Genomic DNA, 22,395 nt, shown 5'->3' on the forward strand with positions numbered 1-22,395 from the left:
GTGCATAGGTATTATTATCCATTTTAAAAAATTTGCAGCTGCACCTGCAGATGGGATTTATGTCCTGAAAATGGGTATGCTTTCCTTTTTAGAAATAAATACTTTTTACAACTATAGCGGAATTTATGATTGACAAATTGTTACTGAGGATGATATATGTAAATCGGATTACTTACTTGAATGTAGATACACATAATTAAAATGTTAAGTACATTATTGAATGGAATTAAGAAAGCTAAATTAAAATTTAATCGTTAGATGACACCTATAGTTTACATATTGATACCAGGAAATATGTAAAAACCTCCTTCTTGTTCGCATATAACAAGTTTTTACCAACCTTATATCCACTTTTCATCATTTCCTTTGAACAATGTTGTGCCATTTCACAAACTTAAAAAAAAATGGTTTGGTATGCAACTAAGTTAATGAAATTTAATTTCACTGAGAATTGTCAGCTTAATTTACATATATATATATATTCTTCTATTAGTTGTTGTTGCAGTAATGAAAGTAATAATACTTTTCAATTGTTGCAATGTTATCGAAGTTTGAAAATAATGTCATAGGGTTTTGGTGCAAGATTAATGCCCTCAACATTAGAGTGCTTCAGTCGAGTACCATTAGCAGGAACAATACGAAATTTTTGCAAGACTCCAGCAAACACCTGGAATAAACAAAACTTTGCCAATTGCTCCCCCAAACACCGACGTCGACCTGAAAGTCAAATTGAAGCTGTCAGATATTAGTTACAATTTATGTTACCATTACTTATTCAATTAGCAACAACTCACCAAGACCAAATGGTAAGAATGCATCATCCTCTCTAAGCTTTCCAGTTTCAGTAATGAAACGTTCTGGTCGATACACTTCAGGATCGCCCCAGTGGTCTTTATCCATATGCAATGACCAAATGTTTGTCAGGACAACTGTATTCTGCATATAAAAATTCATCAGTTACTTCATGTTAACATCTCTAAATTTAGAAAGCATAAGAAATAGCTCTATTCTGGTACACTTTAGAGGTAGCACTATTATTTTTATTGATCTTATTTCTCAGGTTGTAAGTACCAACATACACGAAATGGTTTGATCTTAGGAATTTCTATTTGCAATATGCATTGCGATAATGGAAATAAAACACAAAGGATTTGCCATCACTCTTGTCATATTTATGTAGATTTCCTGCTTTTGTGAAATTTACTTACTGTATTAAAAAGATTAATGTTTCAACTCCATGAAACAGTAGGATTCTTCTTTTTCGTGGCTTGCATGCCATTTCTTCACCATGTGGACATGTTAATTACTGGATTTTGCAGTGTTAATAGAAGAGGGTGGCTGAATGGCCATTCTGTCCCATAGCTTTCCCGCCTAGTACGTAATTTGTGCAACCAACCTTTGTGTCTATTGTTATCCCAAGTGTACAATAAATGCTTCTAAATGTTTGTGAATCGCATAGGTGACTACCAGTCCGGTTTTCACTTACCAGGAAGGTACTTGGGCTCGAACAAATAGATCTGTATGAACGTTTGGTTACAGGACTATTATGTACCTCTGAATGTGCTGGTGGGTGTAGTTTTTCTGCAAAACTCTGCAGTCATGCTATAGATATCACTGTAGATGTAATTCTAGACGCCATACGGAATGCAGCAATCTAAACTATAAATGTAAATGGCGAATGTCAATAAAATGCTCCGAGCAATACGAATGACTGCAAAACGCACAGTGAAGAAATGCTAGTTGATCGCATGGAGTATTTGCACATTCTATAATACCAGTGTTGAACGCCACGTCAATGACACTTTTGAAGTTGTTCACTGGTTCACCAATATCGTAGCCAGCGTTCTGCCACGCGTAACGAAGCATTGGTCTGTATACTCCCGCAGATAACTGATTGTAAATGACAGAATGCATATTCATGACAAAGAATCTGTCGTGCAATTTCGGCTGCATTTTACTGGAACGTAGTTTAATGAAGTCTGTTATTCTCTTGGCGTATATTTTATATGTTGTTGTTGTTGTGGTCTTCAGACCTGAGACTGGCTTGATGCAGCTCTCCACGCTACTCTATCCTGTGCAAGCTTCTTCATCTCCCAGTACCTACTGAAGCCTACATCCTCTGAATCTGCTTAGTGTATTCATCTCTTGGTCTCCCTCTACGATTTTTACCCTCCACGCTGCCCTCCAATACTAAATTGGTGATCCCTTGATGCCTCAGAACATGTCCCACCAACCGATCCCTTGTGCCACAAACTCCTCTTCTCCCCAACCCTATTCAGTACCTCCTCATGAGTTATGTCATCTACCCATCTAATCTTCAGCATTCTTCTGTAGCACCACATTTCGAAAGCTTCTATTCTCTTCTTGTCTAAACTATTTATCGTCCATGTTTCACTTCCATACATGGCTACACTCCATTCAAATACTTTCAGAAACGACTTCCTAACACTTAAATCTATACTCGATGTTAACAAATTTGTCTTCTTCAGAAATGCTTTCCTTGCCATTGCCAACCTACATTTTATATCCTCTCTACTTCGACCATCATCAGTTATTTTGCTCCCCAAATAACAAAACTCCTTTACTACTTTAAGTGTCTCATTTCCTAATCTAATTCCCTCAGCATCACCCGACTTAATTCGACTACATTCCATTATCCTCGTTTTGCTTTTGTTGATGTTCATCTTATATCCTCCTTTCAAGACACTGCCCATTCCGTTCAACTGCTCTTCCGAGTCCTTTGCTGTCTCTGACAGAATTACAATGTCATCAGCGAACCTCAAAGTTTTATGTTTTATATTTTATATTGCCTGAAGAAATACACATCCAGAGGTTGAGCATATTTTGTAGTTTTAGGCGGAATGATTTTTAAATCTACATGTTTTCCGCCAGATGCTTCCAGTAGTACTCACTCATCCTTATGTCCAGACCAGGAGTCACAAAGTACTAATGACTTTCTCGACAAATGTGGATTCTAAACTGACAGAAAAAACGTCTTCAGATGTTGTTTCGTCATCTTCCCACTCACACTTGCATCGACGACGACATTTGGAGGGCACCGCGTTTCTATTTCCCTTGACACTCGGGGTCCAAACTTTCCACTGGATTCTGGGAAACAAATACAGAGTTTGTCTGCCAATCGTCCGTCCATTGATATAGCAACCTAGATCGTGTAACTATGTGTTGCACAGTTAACTGATTGCAATATCGCGACAGTGTTTCTCTCCCCTTTCATGGATAGTGTTCTGTCACAAGAAAGTTCATAGTTGAACTGACTCTGCTCACAGTTCCATACAGAACTAATATCGATGTTTTCTCTCGTGATATGCTCATTGACGTGAGCATCAAATGTTTGAGCTCTTTCAATCAGCTCTTCTTCGTCATTCTTATCTTTTCGTGCTTGGAGCATACTGATACGGCGTAATGTTATCCTAAACTCCTTTTTCAAATTAGTAATAAATCCTAATGAAGCTGTAAAGTTTGTACACCCGAGATTTCTGGCTACGTCCAAAGCCCAATGTTGTAAATGCCAATAATGAACGGCGGAACCGCATTCTCGCGCTTCATCGAATTTCGCCATTACACGCTCCTTGATGGTCTTGAACAGCAGTGTACGATTTCCTTTGAAAACTGTATTTCCTTCTCTTTTCTTTGCCACGTAATCCAGTATGTTTTTAATATTGCTTTTAGACTTCAGTTTAGGGTATCTTTTCAGTAGCTTGTCGTATGTGTCGAAAACTCTTACGTAATAATCATCGTACATGTTCTCCAGTGTATTGTCATCAAACGCCGTGATGATACTTGCAACTTTAACCTTCTTCTTGGGAGACGGTTGGTATTCACTGTCACTGCTTCCATCGCCTCTTCCCGCACTTGCCGTAGCACTACCGTTTGCAATGAGTTGTTCGTCATTATCATCCCTATCATCATCATTATGTGTTAGTGTTACAACAGTATCTGTTTCTAACTTATACTCATATTTCTACACTATAAGATACACCAGAAAACACGCGAATGATTCGTCTTCTACACCAATACCATCTTTAAGAAGAAGGGTCCTTCGTAACTTCATCTCAACCAATCGCAGTACATTAGCAGGATTGATTACCAATCGCCGAGCCAATACACAAATATAGTCACAAAACGCAACTTCAGAGGCACACTGCACCGTCCCTTCTGGTCCCGACTGGCGTACCGGCAGGTCAGTGTGCAATGCGGCATGGCATACGCAAAGGCCTCTAACGGACGATTGCAGAGTTTTGCAGATGCTGGAGTATCACTAGTGCAATAAGAGACCTTTACATTATTTCTCACACGATTTTGGTGTATTTGTGTTTGTTCGAGCCCAAGTACTTTCCTGGTTAGTTGGATGTGGGAAACCACCTAAAAGTCACATCCAAACTGGCTGGCACACTGGCCCTTGGCGTTAATCTACATGCTAGCTTCGATCTGGGGCCGAATCCTGGGAGCGAATATCCAGACGTGACGTCTAAGAAACCACAGTAATATAGTAAAAGTCATAAAAGTATTTGTAAATAATAACATCAATAAAATAAGACTGGACACTTTGCTGACGAACTAGTTGCTATGCAGCAGTGAACTATTGATAATGATTACCTTAACACGCATATGAGCTTGTTTCTGACGGACCATACTCTTTAAATATGCTATGCTAACCTGTTTCTTGAATAGAAACCTGTGGAAGAATTCTGACATATGAGCTTGGAACTTCAATAGTGGCATTACACTTACTTACAACACATAAAAACCGATACAAGTTTCAAAGTTTTAGTGTCCTTCGGATTAGTATCCAGTATTGTGTACAACCCCTTACCAGCAATGTGTTAGTCGTAAGATACCCGTAGTACAGCCGGTTGTGTTGATAGTGCGAGTGGAGCGGTCTATTACCCGAAGAATATCTGTAACGGTTCTAAAGTGAATGCTTTCTTCAATCTGGTTATCAAGTTGAAGTCACAAGGGATTAAGTCCAGAGAATACGGTGGATGGTACAGCTCTTCCCAGCTCAATCGACAATACAAATTAGTCACAACTTGTGCCTCACCATTACATGCAAAATGAAGTGTGGGTACAGCAGCAAGCGTCGGCGCTTCTTTCTCTAAAGCTGTTATTTTTTGTGACACAGCCTAGGCCATGACTCCAGCTTGAACTCTAAGCTGAAGGAGAATTTCATGGTATTCGCTTGAGAATCGTCAGAGATTCTTCGAGTAATAGACAGCTCCACTCTCATTAGCAACACAACTGGTGCTGCTAAGGATTTCCTACAACTTCCACATTGGTGACGGCGGATTATACATAACGACGGTGACTATTTTGAAGTTCAGTAAAACTTTCAAACATTTATTTTGCGTCTCCTCAATGCGTATAGTGAGTAAGTCAGAGGGAAAGGTACATACTTTGAGTGGTGTTAGAATAAGTCATTCTGAACAAAAAGTGTCCTCTGAACATATGTCCTGTTCTTAACAGTTTCAGGAGAAACTAATGAAAACAATGGGGAATAGAACAAATGCAGATGCCGGTTAATGAGACATTTTGATATAATGTTATGTTTAATTGTGTATATTTACGCACAAAAGATGTTAAAAATGTCCACTGTCAACTACAACACATTTTGCAAGTCTTGTAGGAAGCAACTGTCATACTGATATGAGCTCGTTCATGAAGTCCTTTATTTGAACACATGCACGTAAAATACGAACGAAGAGTTCAATGAGTAAAGAATGTCTCGGCCATTGTTTGCGTCGAAATATCTGTAATTGGAGATGCATCAGCCCAACTGGTGTACAAGTCAGTTGCTGTGAAGATACATCGGAAGACTACTGATGGAAGCAGTGGGCTCACTAAATCAATGTGTGTGTGTGGAAAAAAAAGTTCGGATTCAGAAAAATGACCTATGAAAAGTAAAAACAACGCTATGTGGCCTTTTGTCGCATTGGTTGTTTTTACATGTGAGCGTCGGTGAAGGACATGACATGCGACCAACACCCACGATTTTCAAACAGTTGTATCTTGGACGTAGTTAAGAAAAGCGCATACGTTCATTTAAAGATTTTTGTTCGGAATCACTAGCATTATCACCCTCAAAGCATATGCCTTTCCTCCTGACTAACGCCGTATAAAGTGAAGTCGCCTGCTCGCTTCCTTCTAAACGGTTCAAATGGCTCTGAGCACTATGGGACTCAAGTACTGAGGTCATTAGTTCCCTAGAACTTAGAACTAGTTAAACCTAACTAACCTAAGGACATCACAAACATCCATGCCCGAGGCAGCATTCGAACCTGCGACCGTAGCGGTCTTGCGGTTCCAGACTGCAGCGCCTTTAACCGCACGGCCACTTCGGCCGGCCGCTTCCTTCTATATATGAAGGCTAATCACAGGAAGTGGCGTACGGCTTTTGATCTAGGTTTGACTACTCGATAAACCGATTCATCAAGAAGGTATCTGTATACAATTTACAAATATTTCGTAGAAATTGACTGAATTATGTGAATTAAAGTATCTCGCCATTGCGAAAACGATGACGATGCCAAATCCACCTAGCGATCAGCTGTCACAACTCGAGGGAAAAGCAGTGACTCGAGAAAGCAGCAAGCGCAAACAAATTTGTATACGGCGTTGTGTCCTAGCACTAGATTCTGCAGTTAGTTGCCGAAAAGTTGTGGGATCGAATCCCAGTATGAGCACTTTTTTACTTTGCCCTTAAACCTGTCATTCACCCGTCAAGGACGTGGGGATACAGCACAATTAGACTGTGGTTCGGATTCCACAGTGCATAGTAGCTCCCCTTTCCTTGGTTGGTTTATATAAACGAAATTTTGCAGCATCGCAGCCGAGACTCAACTTTCAGCTACCGGTATCTGCTTTCCTTCAATCAAATATAGATGTGATTACGATTCTTCGAATGGAGGGGCGAAAAAGTCTGCCGTAAAGCGTCTGCGACACAAAATTGCTGCAATGAGTTTCAACAATGAATCTGTCCATACTAAGCTTTACAACAGGAGTGCCATCAGGCACTACACACCTACATCAAGTGCGTTTTTCTGTTTTCTTATTAATTTTATTTGAGTTTTGGTATTCGAACATGATCCACTCAGCCAACACATTATATCCTACAAATCTTCTCTGCCACATATGAATTTAAATCTCTTGCTCTTATCTCAAAGGTAGCCAGAACCACCTAGGAAATTGCAAGGCAGTGATCACGTGCTCAGGGTAGTAGTAGATACATGCCTTCATCTGTATCTCAAGCCTTATGAACCGCAGTGTATCTTTAACTACACTGATCACATGACCATTGACTTCAAATTCTCTAGTTCGATCTGCCTACCTGTGAGTTACATTGGATGTCTTGCTTCTATGCCTACTTTATACCTGTGTTAATGCTACAATGGTTATAATGTGGAATCTTGGCATGTATTGTCATGACAGGATGAGGTGTTCCCCATTACCAGAATGCCGCTGTTCCACTTCAGACAATCTAGGTTCGGAATACTAATCTGAATAGGTAGTTAACCTGCTGTGTATAGCCCCAGTACAAACTGATTTTCGCTGATGTCAGCTTAACACTTTCCTGAGAGGGATCTAACTATTGCAGCAGCTGTGTGTAGATGACTTTCAGAGGCATGTATTCTGTATAAGTGTCATTATATATATTATTTAGTGGCTAGCGAGCATCTATCTGCACCTTATGGTTTTAATGTTAAACGAAGTTATCGTGTTATGCTACTCGTTTTAGTGTGTGTTAGCGGTGTATTTGTGGTAAAACATCGAACAGTGCTACAACATTGCACTGTGCTATTTGTTACTCATTTCATGTGTTTTCTCATGCATCTTAGAATGGAGATATGGAGTATTTGGAGAAAAAAAGGCCGGAAATGTTATGAATAGCGATGGAAGGAGTGTGTGCTTATAGAAAATAGATCATATCATGTCTATGTTACACATCATTTTAATACAAGCTGCATGTTTTGTGTAACATTTAAAGCGCTGGACGTTGGTCATATAACGGTGCATTTACGGACAATATACTGTGTCAGGAATTAGGCGTTAGGCATTAAGCATCAGGCATTATGTTTTAGGTATCAGGGGTTAGGTGTCAAATGTTAGGCGTTAGCTGTTAAGTGTGTTGTGCTTAGTGCGAGTGCGAAGGCTGAATGTGACCATATGAAACTGCATGTGGTCGGCTGTGGTGTAGTTGCTTCTGCAAAGTATCATCACATAGTCCACCAATAAATAAATTGCCCTCTTTTAAACAAAACTGTATTTTTCATTTAAAGAGTAGAAGACTTCAACAGAAGCGCTGGGGGCCCTCTGGCGTTCAAGTCTGCAGTAAATGCTATGCAGCTGCAGCTGCTAACCGTGAGTCCTGCCTGCTCTTCCGTTGCAGCAGAAAGTGCAACCACGCACAATGCCAAGTCTACAGTTAAAGGTTCTCAGCCTTGGCTGATACCAAGAGGAGTCTTGCAGCACTGGCACTGTGCACTGTCAATCCGGATCACAACAGTTGCAGAACAATGGATAACAGAGTCATGGTCATAGGAGTGAGTGGTGTGTTATTTCCACAGAAATACACCATACGTTTCTGCGTGATAACATTGTTCTGTTCTTCGTGACAGCTATTGGTCACACCTGAATAAGTGATATCCACAGAAATTCACGTGTCAGTATGCATTCTGAGAAAAAGATGATATCCTTGCTGCACAGTCCCCTTGCATGCGCCCTATAAATAGTGGGGCATCCGAAAGAGAGATTATTATAAAAGCGTATAGCCACATGCTGACAAGAATTCGTCGGTGCTAGGACTGGCTCTCTGAGACTCCCTGCAAAGCATATGACGTTACTGGTAGATGTGTGGTTCCCTGTTATAAAGGCTGCTATTGTGGATATGTTAGACAAAATGGTTTTCCTCCCCTCAAAGAGACTATGAGGTACTGATGTATTTGGAAACACACATTAACAAACAATCTTTATGTCACCACTGGTATATGCTACTATTGAGTTGTAAGGTGGTAGGTTCTTTACAGTGTTCTTAGAGGATGAGCATTAACAAAAGCGACAAACTTCAGGGACAGACTCCGAACGGAAAAGTGAAGAAAAAATGTCCTATGAACATTTGTCCAGAAATGCGCCATTGCCATGATAGGAGGAGCTGACAAATGAAATTTCCTGTGGTCATGTGCTGTGTAGTCCTTGTGGGTTGCAGGCTGTATAACAGATGCAGCGTACTGTAAGCAGTGCCAATGGTCTGGTATTTATATTGGGAAAAAGCTGAGATGGTGTTTGTATATGGCCAAGCAGATGGAATTGGTCGAGAGGCAGCACGGCTATACCAAAACAAGTATCCTCACAGACATAAACCACATCACACAACATTTGAAGCCATTTTTGCGAGTTTGTGTGAAAATGAGTCCTTTCAGCAGACGATGCTAGGTGGCAGACTGTGCATACACCAGATCTGGAGGATTGGGTTCTGCAGGATATTGAAATAAACTTTAGTATAAGTACAAGGCAAGTGGCCTGCCCACACATTCGTCTCTCTGAAAGGACCAATGATCACACCAACGCCCAAAAAAGGTTTTAAATGTTGTCTGATGTGGTTGGTTTCTGTGAGCGTATTAGTTCTGGTATAGCCGTGCTGCCTATCGACTGTATATTAAAAAATGGAGAAATCTTGATCCTCACAATACTGTCAGTGGGGGAGTCTGACTGTCGCGATTTGGCACTCTTTCATAAACAAATCGCAGAGTTTACCATTAAATTATTCTGTTACATTACTATTCATCCCCACTTTTTGTGGAATATGTTATCAACGGATTCAATTACTATCCTGTCTCAGGACACTGCATTATGAATCTATATTAGCAGAACCACCCTGATTTGGTGGGCCTATAAAGCTTCCTATGTGGAGAGTGATGTGCACTTGGGCACTTGGAGGTGATATCTTTCATATACAGCGACACATATGTTATATGATGACACAATTGGAGTTGAGTGTTTAATTTGAATGACCTCCAGTTTTATAGTAAACCCTATATTATACATTTATATGTCAAATCATAAGAGCAGGAATGAACAAAGTTATTGTTAACCTACTTATAGAGTTTATAAAGCATCCAGACATGCAGCTACAGAAAACTTTTACACCTCCCTTGGCTAAAGAACGTGGTAATACTAGGCTGGAGACCACTACAGAATGGATCATGTGTATGATCCCTTTGTAAGACTGTTATTGGAGACCCTAACATGTACGATATGGTTGAGGACTTGATGTTGTGTGTGTATTGCAGCTGAGGCGGCGTCAAGGTTTGGTAGAATTTCTGATATAATTTCTGTTTATGAACAACTAAATTTTAGAACCCAAATAATTCTGAATCTACATTTACATATCTGTACGTTACAGACAATAACCTCTCTTCGATATGGGTTTCGGAATTCATTTATAGCAGTGGTTGGTGATCATGAAATGTCTTGCAATAGGCCTTAGGCATATTTGATGCCTCATTGTGTTTGCAAGATGAGCAGTCTTACTTGTAATACAATGTTAGTTTTGCTTGAATTTCCCTAGAAGTCTTGCATGTATTGCGATGAGCATGCACGTTAATGAGTTATATTGACGCATTAGATGTAGCAGTATTTAAGTTTTGGAGCTTATTTAGGCTTGAAAAGTGTGAAACATCTCATAATAAATGATAGGTATTTTACTTTATCTCAGAGGTATTAACTCTGAGATTATCTCTGGAAATGTCGCATCTCTTACTGTTACCACTTTTGGTCGAGTGTTTATAAACTGTTCCTTTTGTTCTGTAGTGTAACGACTATATTGTAATAAAGCAATTTATTTCTTCCTTCTCTTGGTAGACAATTGTATTGTATTTAGATACTCCTACAACGTAAATAGTACATTTTTCCAGCACATTTTAGAATATTGTGCCATCATAGACGTCGAGATACTCGATGCAAACATCACACATTTTGTGTTGCTGAAACATTTTGCAGAATTTTTGGAATATTGTGACTTCATACTTGCAGAAAATAATACAGCCTACAAAGCTTTCAGAGACCCTTGCCACCTTGGATCTGACTGCAAATTGCTTTTATTATACGTAGTTTTTAGTAAACGTTGTTTCATCTAGAATAATAGCAATAACTGGCAATCAATAGCATCAATTATATTTTTTTAGTGAATAACATGATGCATTATCTTTGTCCCTCCTAAACTGGTGCTTGCGAACAATTTAAATACGGAAATATTTAATCTGGGGGTTTAACATGATTTACATCAAAAATAGATCTAATTACTTACACTCAGGCTGTGAGTTTTTTTACATGTTTGCTTGCTTAGCATAGTGTTTAGCTAACACACATTTTCCTGCAGTTGTAAGTTTGGTCAGGTTACTTTTATGACACAGAATCCTTAGGCTTGCCTTCTAAAACGTCAGTTGTTAAGTATGGATATCTAGCATTGGAGTACACAATTTTCGGCACTAAATGGTCAAATATGTGCGTATATGGAATTAACTTGCACTTTCTTTCACATTGACATATTTTCGAAATATTGTGTACATTAATTGTGTTTCATGTACTGGACCTCAATTGGGCTCTAGATAATTTGTGTAAACATCGCACTTTGTTCGCTCCCTATGTAATTTGCAGACATTTTAGAATATTTCAACATCTTAGATATTGAAAATAATTAATTTTCGACTCTGTTGCGTTTTAACAGTTGAAACTTCCGTTGGTGATAGTGAGAACTACCCATTGTACAAAACAACGAACTATCCACATTTATACAGTTCTGCCACCTACTAGTGGCAGTATTAACCTCAAAGAAATTGTGCTTCAAAGATTGAACTGTGCTATATTGTCGCAGTGTAGCCACCTGCTGGTGACAAGAGAAACTGGGATGTGATACAGGACTTGATTTTTTTTTGAATTTCCATTATTTATGTGATAGAATTAAAGATGAAACTCATTTTAACAAACCTGAATTCCTAATTTATTACTTGTATTTTATAAGCAAATGTTGTTTTTTAATTATTTATAGAGAAGTATGCTATCTAATCATTCCAATTTTCCATGGCGAATAATATACAGCTTCTCATGAATTTTACTAATGTGACTCATGAGCCAGGAATTTTGGAAGACAATAATGGAAACCTTGTTGACAAAATTTTTCTGTACTTTAGGCAATTCATATTCCTTATCATATCTGGCTGTCACATAGGTACAGGGTACGAGGCAGAGGGGAGGGGCAGGTTGTGGAGGTCTCCCCCTTCCCTCCCACTACATGCCATTCACACATAGCTAGATGTGCTTCTACTGAAGTCTTGATTCCTGGTATGGGCTTGGAGATAAGGTACTGTTGATGCTGATACGACACAATTACCAGTCCCTTACCACCTCCCCTTCTCCACCCCCTCCCCTTCTCCACCCCCTCCCCTTCTTGGCCTTGGTATGTAGTTACCTTCAAGATAAGGAAGTACTGGTGCTGCTGTAAGCGGAATATTACATACATAATTGCCTCAGCTGTCTGATTGATGCTGACTAAGCGATTTTTTTGCCAGAATGGCCAGTGCCCTACTTATCCCCCTCCCCCCTCTCCATGATTCACTTTACCTGAAATTGATCGAGTGAATCCGAAATGCTGCATAAAGTGGTTATTTTGTACACAGATCTTCATCTGAATACTCTCACCTGAGTGTGGCCAGTGAAACAATTAGTCAAGGGTCAGTTCACTATTTGGGACATAGCTTCAAAACGCTTTCAGTATAAACTCGTGAATGTAATAGATATTCTCAGAAAACACAAAATGTCGTCTATGTACGATAATACACATCTTTGGGTGTTCCATTGTAACTCTGGAATGCCTGAAACGATTTGAAACAGTCTTGGTACATGTGTGAATTATTATACGGGAAGAAGTACTAATGGACTTGGAACACATAGCGAAATAGTATACACTACCACAGTCAAAACAACGAAACGATAGGATCAAAGCAAAGTACCTACACAAAGTGCACGACGTGAATGTGGATGTATACAAAAATGTAAACGAGAAAATATTGTATGTAATCCCAGTGTAGTGTGCGAGAAATTAAACAAACGCCTGTGGATAGAAGATCACGTGAAAATAATGCGGGAGACAAAACTGACTGCTGATGATGCTTTATATAAAGTTCAGAATGTCTTGTACAAATAAGACTTTATAGACAAGACAGTGCAGCTCTCACATTAGTTGCAATGAATTTGTACGAGATTTTGCTTTTTAATTTGTATACTGTGTATAACTTTAATTTATAGGTCTTAAATAGAATAAATTTATTTACACACTGTGAGCATATTTAATTCAGTTTGCTAAGCTGTGCTGCAACATGTCGTGAAAATAAACTTAAAAATGTGATCCTGCAAGAAGCCGATGTCTGTTAATTATTACTTTCTGCGAGCATAGGAACACAACGTAAAACCAAGGAGATTGTCACTATGAAAAAAAGGTTTTTATCATGTGTTGTTTGGGTGTGGTAATGCTGCCTCCTTGTCCTTGCGAGAATGCTTTTGTAATTCTTTTAAAAAGGTTTGCTAGACAAACGAAAAAGGCCTTCAATGACTTTTGGGTGTTCTTCTAGGCGTAATTGCAGAAAGGGATCTCCTGCAAATGGCTGAAATATCACTTAGTACGATGATTCGTGTAATCCTCCTTGGCACAATACCTAGGAACAACAGGTCAGGCTTTTATTTTGCATGGAACGGATACATACAAGAAAAATCAAATGAGCCAAATCAGTTACTTAGTATCCTCACACTCGGATCCAAAGTATCAAGATATTTAATGCAGGTCAAAAACCACTTTCTCCATCATAGGCTGTACAATTTATTATGAAAGCTGAACTATGTCATCAACATTCGTTTAGTATATAACCCAGTTTCGTTTCTTGACCATTCTGAAGTGTAGCTGTAACAATCAACAACAATAAACGTCAGTGTTTTATATTACAACCGCATTTGAAATCGCAGCAGACCGAGACTGGCTAATGTGCAAAACAAATACTGCAGTAAAAGTTCATTTTGTTCTGAGAAACTAAATACCCAGCGATGGATCGACAACATGGTTCCAACCTTCAAATCAGTTACACTGATCAGCCAAAACATTATAACCATCTACCTGATAGCCAGTATGTTCATCTTTGGCACAGATAACAGCAACGACGCCTCGTGGCTTGGAAACACTGAGGCCTTGGTAAGTCGCTGGAGGGAGTTGGTACCACATCTGCACACACACACACAAGTCACCTAATTCCCGTTAATTCCAGGGAGGGAGGGGGGGGGCGATGAACTCTAACGCCATGTTCAATCACATCCCAGATGTGTTTGATCGGGTTCAAATCTCTTGAGCAAGGGGGGATGGGGTCAACACATAAATTGGAACTCGCCCCCGTGTTCCTCGAAAAACCCAATCATACTCTTGGCCTTGTGACATGGGGTATTGTCTTGTTGAGAAATGCAACTATTGTCAAGTAACATGATTGTTATAAAGGGGTGTATGTAGTCTGCAACAAGTGTACGTTACTCATTGGCCGTATTGGCGCCTTGCACGAGCTCCACTGGACCCATGTGTACTTATGTGAATATTCCCCAGAACATAATGGAGCCGCCGCCAGCTTGTCTCTGTCCTGCAGGACAGGTGTCAAGGAGCTGTTCCCATGGGAGTCGACGAATTAGTGCCCTCCCATTGGCATGATGAAGAAGGTATAGAGATTTGTCAGATCATGGAAAGCTCTGCCACTGAGTCAACATCCAGCGCCAATGGTCACGAAGTGGCCGAGCGGTTCTAGGAGCTACAGTCTGGAGCCGCGCAAACGCTACGGTCTCAGGTTCGACTCCTACCTTGGGCATGGATGTGTGTGATATCCTTAGGTTAGTTAGGTTTAATAGTTCTAAGTTCTCGGGGACTGATGACCTCAGAAATTAAGTCCCATCGTGCTCAGAGCCACTTGAACCATTTGAACCAATGGTCACGTTCCCATTTCAGTCAAAGTGCCGATGTCGTGGTGCTAACGTCAGCACCTGCATGGGAGGCTGCGGAGGCCCATCGTTTGGAGTGTTCGGTGCACTGTGTGTTCAGACACACTTGTACTCTGCCCAGCATTAAAGTCTGATTTTAGTTCCGACACAGTTCGCCGCCTGTCCTATTTCACCAGTCTGCATACCCTACGACATCCGACATCTTTGACGTGGGGTGGTTGTCCAGCCACGCGACGTCTGGTCTTGGTTACACCTAGATTTAGCCACGTGTTGAAGACACTCATCACAGCATTCCTCGAACACCCGACAAGTCGAGCAGTTCCCGAAATGCTCGTGCCGAGCCTGCGGACCATGATAAGCTGTCCTCAGTCAAATTCAGATAAATCATATGCCTTCCCCATTATACACATGGCAGCATGCTCACTGATACTACATGCACAGTGCGTGTGTCTGACTAGCAGTCATCCCTCACCACGTGACGATGCTATCGCCGGGTTTGTATCGATAGTAGGTCGGTAGTCATAATGTTCTGGCTGACCAGTGTATATTTTAAGAGAAATCGAATGGTAATACGTTACTTTGATTACCGTATGAACTACTTCTATCTCTTTCAGCTCACCAATTCTGCTTTTCTTAGCACACTTCGTTCCGCTGTTTGCTACTAATGTATCATTAATAGCTTCTTTGGTTTGTGTTCTTGCGGCATTACGTTTTAGGTAGATCTGAGCTCCATTTGAGGTTGAAAGAAGGTGTTAATTTGTTATAATCTCTGTTTGTGCCCCTGCTCTGTGTGCTGTGACAAATGAAGTACATGAAAAAGAAACCTTGTTACTTCTTCGAGAAGGACTATAGGAATATAGTTATTATGACAACATGTTTACTCCAACTCAGTTTCTATCTTTCGCTACTCTACAACGTCAGGGTAACTTGTGAGTGTAGAACGCATATGTGTCGCATCTCAGTTAGTTGTCAACGCGTGAGCTGCCAACGCAAGGACACCTGCTCGTTAAATGCCTCCCATAGCTTCTGAAGATGGCCTTTGAAGGCCGAAACCTGATGTGACTGTATCACAAGAAAGTGATTGTGTCAAAAAAAAAAAAAACACGGTACAATAAGTAAATTACCATCCCCGCAAACGAGATGTCGTTTTGCCCAAGATGTTGATCATCGCCGTAACCCTCTAATACAGTCAACGCTAGACTATCGTTGGCTAGCCAGACCATATACGTCTACTGAAACAGATGTCACAATAATTATCTGAATGTAAAAAGTCAACTATTGAAATCCTGGAATTTTGTATGGAAAAAATTCATACTCTGAGAAAATTTCTCAGCAATAAGATTTTCACTCATGTTTGCGTTATATTTTTTTCAATGCGACACATTATTATACTAACCTTTGGAAGTTTACAGCCGTGTAGGGTGGTGTCTTCTAGCACCCGTCGAATTCCACGTGTTGGTATGACGTAACACATTCTCTGTGATTCCATAATAGCAGCTCTGGTGTAAACCAATCTACAAATAACAAATGTTCCTGTTATTATTTCATAGACATTGATTTTCATACAACACTTTTATGTGAATTATATAAAACATGTGACAATGGTCAAGGTCTTGCTTATTTATGAATCATATTCACATAAATTCTTCTTATAAAAGAATGTATTGAAATGTTGTTTTAAAAATGCCAGAGCAGAAATGATTCAAACTTCAGGACGATTACGTCTCTTAGTTTGCGTTCTCGTTTGAGTCGTACACATCAAAAGAATAACACTACTCTCAAAACGCATATTCATCATGGCCCGAAACGAAAGTTAATGATACTCAGTCTGCAATATTCGATTCTGTTGACCGATATTGCTTCATCGAAGATGATCAAACATGGTTCCTACTTTCGATCTTCGCATGGATGCAGAAATGACAGAATGATGCATTACATTTTGTATCAAAAATTCGGAAGAACAAGCACCTCTTTCAGCAATAGCCTACTGTAGGTCGCTGAAACAATGCAACACTCCGCGTAACAGAATATGACCCATAAGTGACACAGACTTTGCAATACGTCATTATCCTAAAAAACGACAATAAGTCACGTGAATAGGGACAGATGGGCAAGTTTTTATTAATACGTGCTATATTGAGTGGAAATGACAGTTACAGTTTTTCTCATTATCTGAAATCAAGCAATGACTTTAACAACAAAATGAATTCTCGTATTGCTTTTACACAAGTAATAGTACAATCAATCTCATTTCACTGAAATTCCTAATATTAATGCAATGGTTATCGACTTCACAAATGAGCAGATGAAACATTTTGACAGTTCTTTTCATAAGCAACAAAATTACACTTTTTCAGTGAATATCTGTTCTTGATGCGCTGTCTTGTAGTTCACCGCTTCCACAGGGATAGGAGACAAAATATCATTTGGCAGGCAGCATTACTTTTCTGGTAAATTCATCAACAATACGTCTGAACTATTTTGTTAGGTTTTTACCCAAAATGAAATCCATTTATATCCATAAGTCCGGTTTTTACACAAAATTAACGCTTATAGTTTTTGGCTTTTGCCATTTACACTGATACTGATACGTAAAGCAAGCAATTAATTCAATATTTACATTAAAAGATGCTGCTGGTGGAACGTTACTAGTGCACTGAAAAACAAGAACCGGTTTTGTAGGTATAATTAATAGCCGATATTCATCTTTACCTGTGAGTCAAGATCAACTGAAAGTGTTCTTATTGCTGTAAGGAGTCGTGCCTGGCAGAGCAACAAGCAAGGATTCTCAGACGATTTAGAGATAGTAATACTTGGCAAAATTGGTATTACCGTTAAAACAACGGCCCTGATCATTGTGCAAAACTGCTTCAGAAAACAGTATCTAAGCGTCAGTCCCAAGAAAACTGATGTAGTAGTAGTTACGAGAGAAGTCCAGGAGTTTGAAACTGCTTGGCATAGATTTTTGGAAACATTCAGATTTGAAGAGCTACTAGTGCTAATTGCACTGCCATTGTAAAAACTATGATGTGCTTGCTTACTTCATCCAGTTTCTTTCATTCTGTATTTGGCTAGCAAACGGAACAAAATGATGAAGTGCCACTTTCGCAAAATTTCATTCTGTTCTAGTATGTCAAGTTCATGTATCTTGAACAGAAAAAACAAAGGTAGCTTGTCCATTACATTCAACGATGATGTTTTCTGGGCAAAATATGCCAGCAAGTACTAGACAAATGTCGGTTTTTAATGTGAAAAACCCTTTGAAAAATTAGTTATCTCAGCTTTGTGGGACGTTTTTCTTCAGCTTAATGAACATGTTTCACATGGCCATCCCCTCAATAGCCACATTTCTCATTTGAGAAAAGCTGTACTTAGTGAGTATTTCAAAACAAGACTGCGTTACGGAGTAAAACTCCACAGCGAGAAGCTACACAATGCTCAGATAAGGAGTTTCTACACAAAAATAATTATATTCAAAAACTAAGGATTATATTCTTGTTTTTAAAATAGAATTACATACATATGTGGTGATACCCACAGGCACAGATGTCAAGTCACCTATAGCTGAACTATACTTTTGTGTCTGGTTGTGTGAAATAAAATACTAAATTTTGCTACCATTGTTTAAATTTTCTTGTATATCTGTTGCTAGCAAATGGTAAATTAACGCCCTATACTGGTTTCACTATGTAACACATAATTGCAGTTTCCAAGATTTGTTTTCCTTAAAACTGTGTTATGATTTAAATTTTTAAGCTGACTGAACTTCTTTTCCTCCCTCCCCCCTTACACAGTATTCCATAGCAAAGAATTACTTTAAATAAAGTTGATTCTGAAAGATTTGTGATAAGTGGTATAGTAATAAATTTCCACAGTGCAACATTATAAGTTCTGTTTAAATGATGGTGCTTCTATTATTACCATCAATTCTTTCATTTTTCCTGTTGCTTTCATTGTTGTCCAGAGGAATCCGTTGAACTTTTGTGTGGCAGGCCAGGAAAAGTTTGTCACCAGAAATCTTTTCTCTCTAACAGTCTAGCAAAATAGGCAGCTGCCTTAATTCTCTAACATATATCTTATGGCCTCCTACATATCATAAAGAAGCTAATGCATTTTTGTGTGAAATTCAGAATGTTCGTGTTAAATAGAGCCTGTTTACCTAAGAACAAATTACCTTATGAGGCAGGGAATTCAAAGTAAACAAAGTGTTTATTCACCCAAAGTGAACAGCAAGATTATCGTGTAAAGTACATGAACATCAATTGTGTAGAATGCTTTTTACAGCTCTTGGATTTCTTCACTCGTTTCGCAATACATGTGCTCTGAATAGTTTTTGTTAGGGATGACAAAAACAAGTTTTAGGTGAACTGCGATGTACGCTATCACAATACAAGATATTCAAAATAATTTTCATATTATAAGACGGTTGTTTGTGTTGTTACCCCCAGATGATAATTACACGAAATATTTGTCAGGATTCGTAAGCAGTGGGTCCCTGAGGAACAGAATACGTGAACACCGAGAAGTAAGTTTAAACAGATTATTAACAAAAGACTGACTATAAAACACGCACACTACACGTACCCGTCATCACTGTGTCTGACATTCTAACACCGGCTAAGTACAGTCGTATCGAAAGGCTCCATGGTGAGCTAAGAAAAGAGACATATTCACGCGCGAGGCCGCGCTAGTTATATGGCGCACTGCGGATGGCGGCTAGTGGCTTTCTCTCTTGTGGCGCACTGCATCCGGACGCACGTCTACTGACCAAGCAAATTGTCAGCATTCCAAGATAGGTCGGCTGTCGAGCGCTAGTTACATACTGTACGGCTACGTGCAAACCTGTAGACCCTTACATCACTCTCCCCAGAGAAAAAGAGCGACCATAGGTGACTCAAAACGACCTCCTGGGCGTTATGAATTTATTTCGCCATTCATGGCATCAGAAGACATTGCAATATGTATTTTATTTACAGACACAGTAACTTTCGGTACTGAGAAGCGAGCTTTCAGGATGACAATTTCATACAAGACAAATGCTGTTGACAAAATACAAATTAATAAAAGCAAAAAAACACAGTACTGACAATCAAGTATGTGTTAACATTACTGGATGAATCAAAGGACTTAATTCTATTTGCTGCTTCAATGAAGTTTAACTCATTATTGGAAGAAATTACATTTTCATGGATATCCTTAATTACATTATTGTCTTCAGAAAAACTTGATAAGGAATGCTCTCCATATGTTAACATGTATCAATAATTGTAATAAGCAGATAAAATTCTCAGTAATAGCAAATGTACAGTTGCATGAAATGTAGTTGGCAATACACTAGGCATATCAAATAGTTCACATGATAAATCACAATGTGTGGCATTCAAGATTAATCCACTATTATTCTTTTTTAGTGTAAAGGGTAGCTCAGGTGTATCATAATTTTTACATGCAAATGTGACATGAAGGGTGGAGTTAAATGAGAAAATTATACCCACAGAACATCATTTAAGAAATTGATGATAAAAATGTATTAAATTCTGGGGCAATCATCTCTTAGCGGATGATTCATAAATAAGTCTTTCTCACAGCTGTGCACTCTACTATCTAAGAATACTGCCGATTCAGAGCAAATTAACTTATGACTACGTTTTTACATATGCAAATCGTTTTCATTTAGGGACACAAAATATCTTCGATCCTTGCTGACCAGTAGATAATCATTTAGTATGTACTTTACACAAATACCTGCCTGTCTCCGTTTCACAGGGTAAGTATAAATCTTATACATTTCAAATCTTATCCAACACAGAACTTGCAAGTGTGATGCACCTATTGAACTTCATCAAAAACGAGTGCTGCATAGCTAACAGTTTTTATCATTAGTGGCCATAAGCCAGCTCTATTAATTTTAATAAATGATACAGCAAATTTAAATTTGAAAATTTTTTATTTACTAGCAAGTGTGTGAAATCTTATTTATAACGCAGTAAATGATGATAATTTGATTTTTTTCTAGATATCGACTCTGACATTGTCTGTAGAGATATGCCAACACTCTTTTACAACCCTTGCTCGTCTCATCACTGTGTATAAGTAAAGCATGTCGTTCTGCATTTTAAGTGATATATCGCAATAAAACAACTTCTTCCTTCCTCAAATTGAATATCCTCTACCATCCCTCATTCCTGGTATGGTGTTTTCTCATTTTTGTCATTTGGCTATATTGTATGTGTGTAAGAATGCATAGTGTTATGACAATACGAAATAATTAAACCTTGTTTTGTGTGTGGTGTAATTTTAGTAGATGATGGTGTTATATAATAGTTGATTATAGGAAATACACTCTATAAGCCTTTTAGAGGGCTGTGACACCATAGTTCTGATTGGTAAATATTGCAAACTGCAGCAAGAATTTTTAGTGCACATATAACCTCTAATAGGCCTGCATCATTTGCAATAAAAGCAGTAATTGTCATCGATTGTGTGTTTTTATAGTGATACATTACCTTTATCCCTTCTAAAATGGTGCTTGAGATCAATTTAGATATGTGTGTAATTCATTTGAGGGTGTATTGTGACTTATATCAAAAGTAGGCTTAATTAATTACACTCAGATTGTCTATTTGTTTGTATACTTCCGTGATTAGGATAGTACTGTAGCTACCACGTATTTTCTGAGGTTACAAACATGGTCAGGATAATTTTCGTTATCGACCACTTGGGTGTAACTTCTAGAAAGTCAACTGCTAGTTGATCATGTTCTTTGTAAGTACCCTTTGGGTATGGAAATAGCATTGGAGTACTTAATTTAGAGTTGACAACCCCGTTCTAGGCACTATTGTGATAACTATGTGTGTATGTGGAAAATAATGTTACGTTATCTTGCATAAATGATGCACTTTTTTGTGTTTCAGTTGTATTTTTGCAGCTATTTAGACTTGTAAGGAATGTTGCAACACCTGACAAGCATCATAAATGTAAAAAAAGAAATTAATTTGAGAGTCTGTTGTGTGGTGCAAGGATAGTTTATGTAGTGTTTTCAGCAGTGCTGTCATTTGTCAGTGACAGTAACAACTTGTGGTCCTCAGATCCAAGTTTAAAGGCTTTACCAGTGCAGCCATCTGTTAGTGACAGTAAGTAATGGAAACATAAATTAGCTGTTTTATTTCGAGTTCTCAGGATTTGGGGAATTGAATTTAAAGTAACACTCTTCCTCACAAAATAAGTCATACTAATTTGTTAATTACATTCAATTAACAAACGTTGGTTTTTAAACTACATATTACTAATTGGTTAATTACATTGAATAAGCAAACATTGGTTTTTAATTATTTATGGAGAATTTGTTGTGTACTCCTA

At 38.7% G+C, this 22,395-nt stretch overlaps 1 protein-coding gene across 1 annotated transcript in view; it reads right to left on the bottom strand.

Annotated features, from left to right (window-relative positions):
• Positions 1–344: 344 nt before the first annotated feature.
• Positions 345–22,395, bottom strand: part of LOC124796020 (methyl farnesoate epoxidase-like) — a 162,773-nt gene continuing 140,722 nt past the window's right edge. The window contains exons 7-9 of the mRNA XM_047260103.1: positions 16,433–16,550; positions 795–936; positions 345–717 (exon numbers count right to left, since the gene is read on the bottom strand). Coding sequence (XP_047116059.1) covers positions 542–717; positions 795–936; positions 16,433–16,550 — 436 coding nt within the window. The 3' untranslated portion in view covers positions 345–541. The remainder of the gene's footprint in view (positions 718–794; positions 937–16,432; positions 16,551–22,395) is intronic.

Source organism: Schistocerca piceifrons, chromosome 4 (genome assembly GCF_021461385.2).
Source record: "Schistocerca piceifrons isolate TAMUIC-IGC-003096 chromosome 4, iqSchPice1.1, whole genome shotgun sequence".
Taxonomy (NCBI): domain Eukaryota; kingdom Metazoa; phylum Arthropoda; class Insecta; order Orthoptera; family Acrididae; genus Schistocerca; species Schistocerca piceifrons.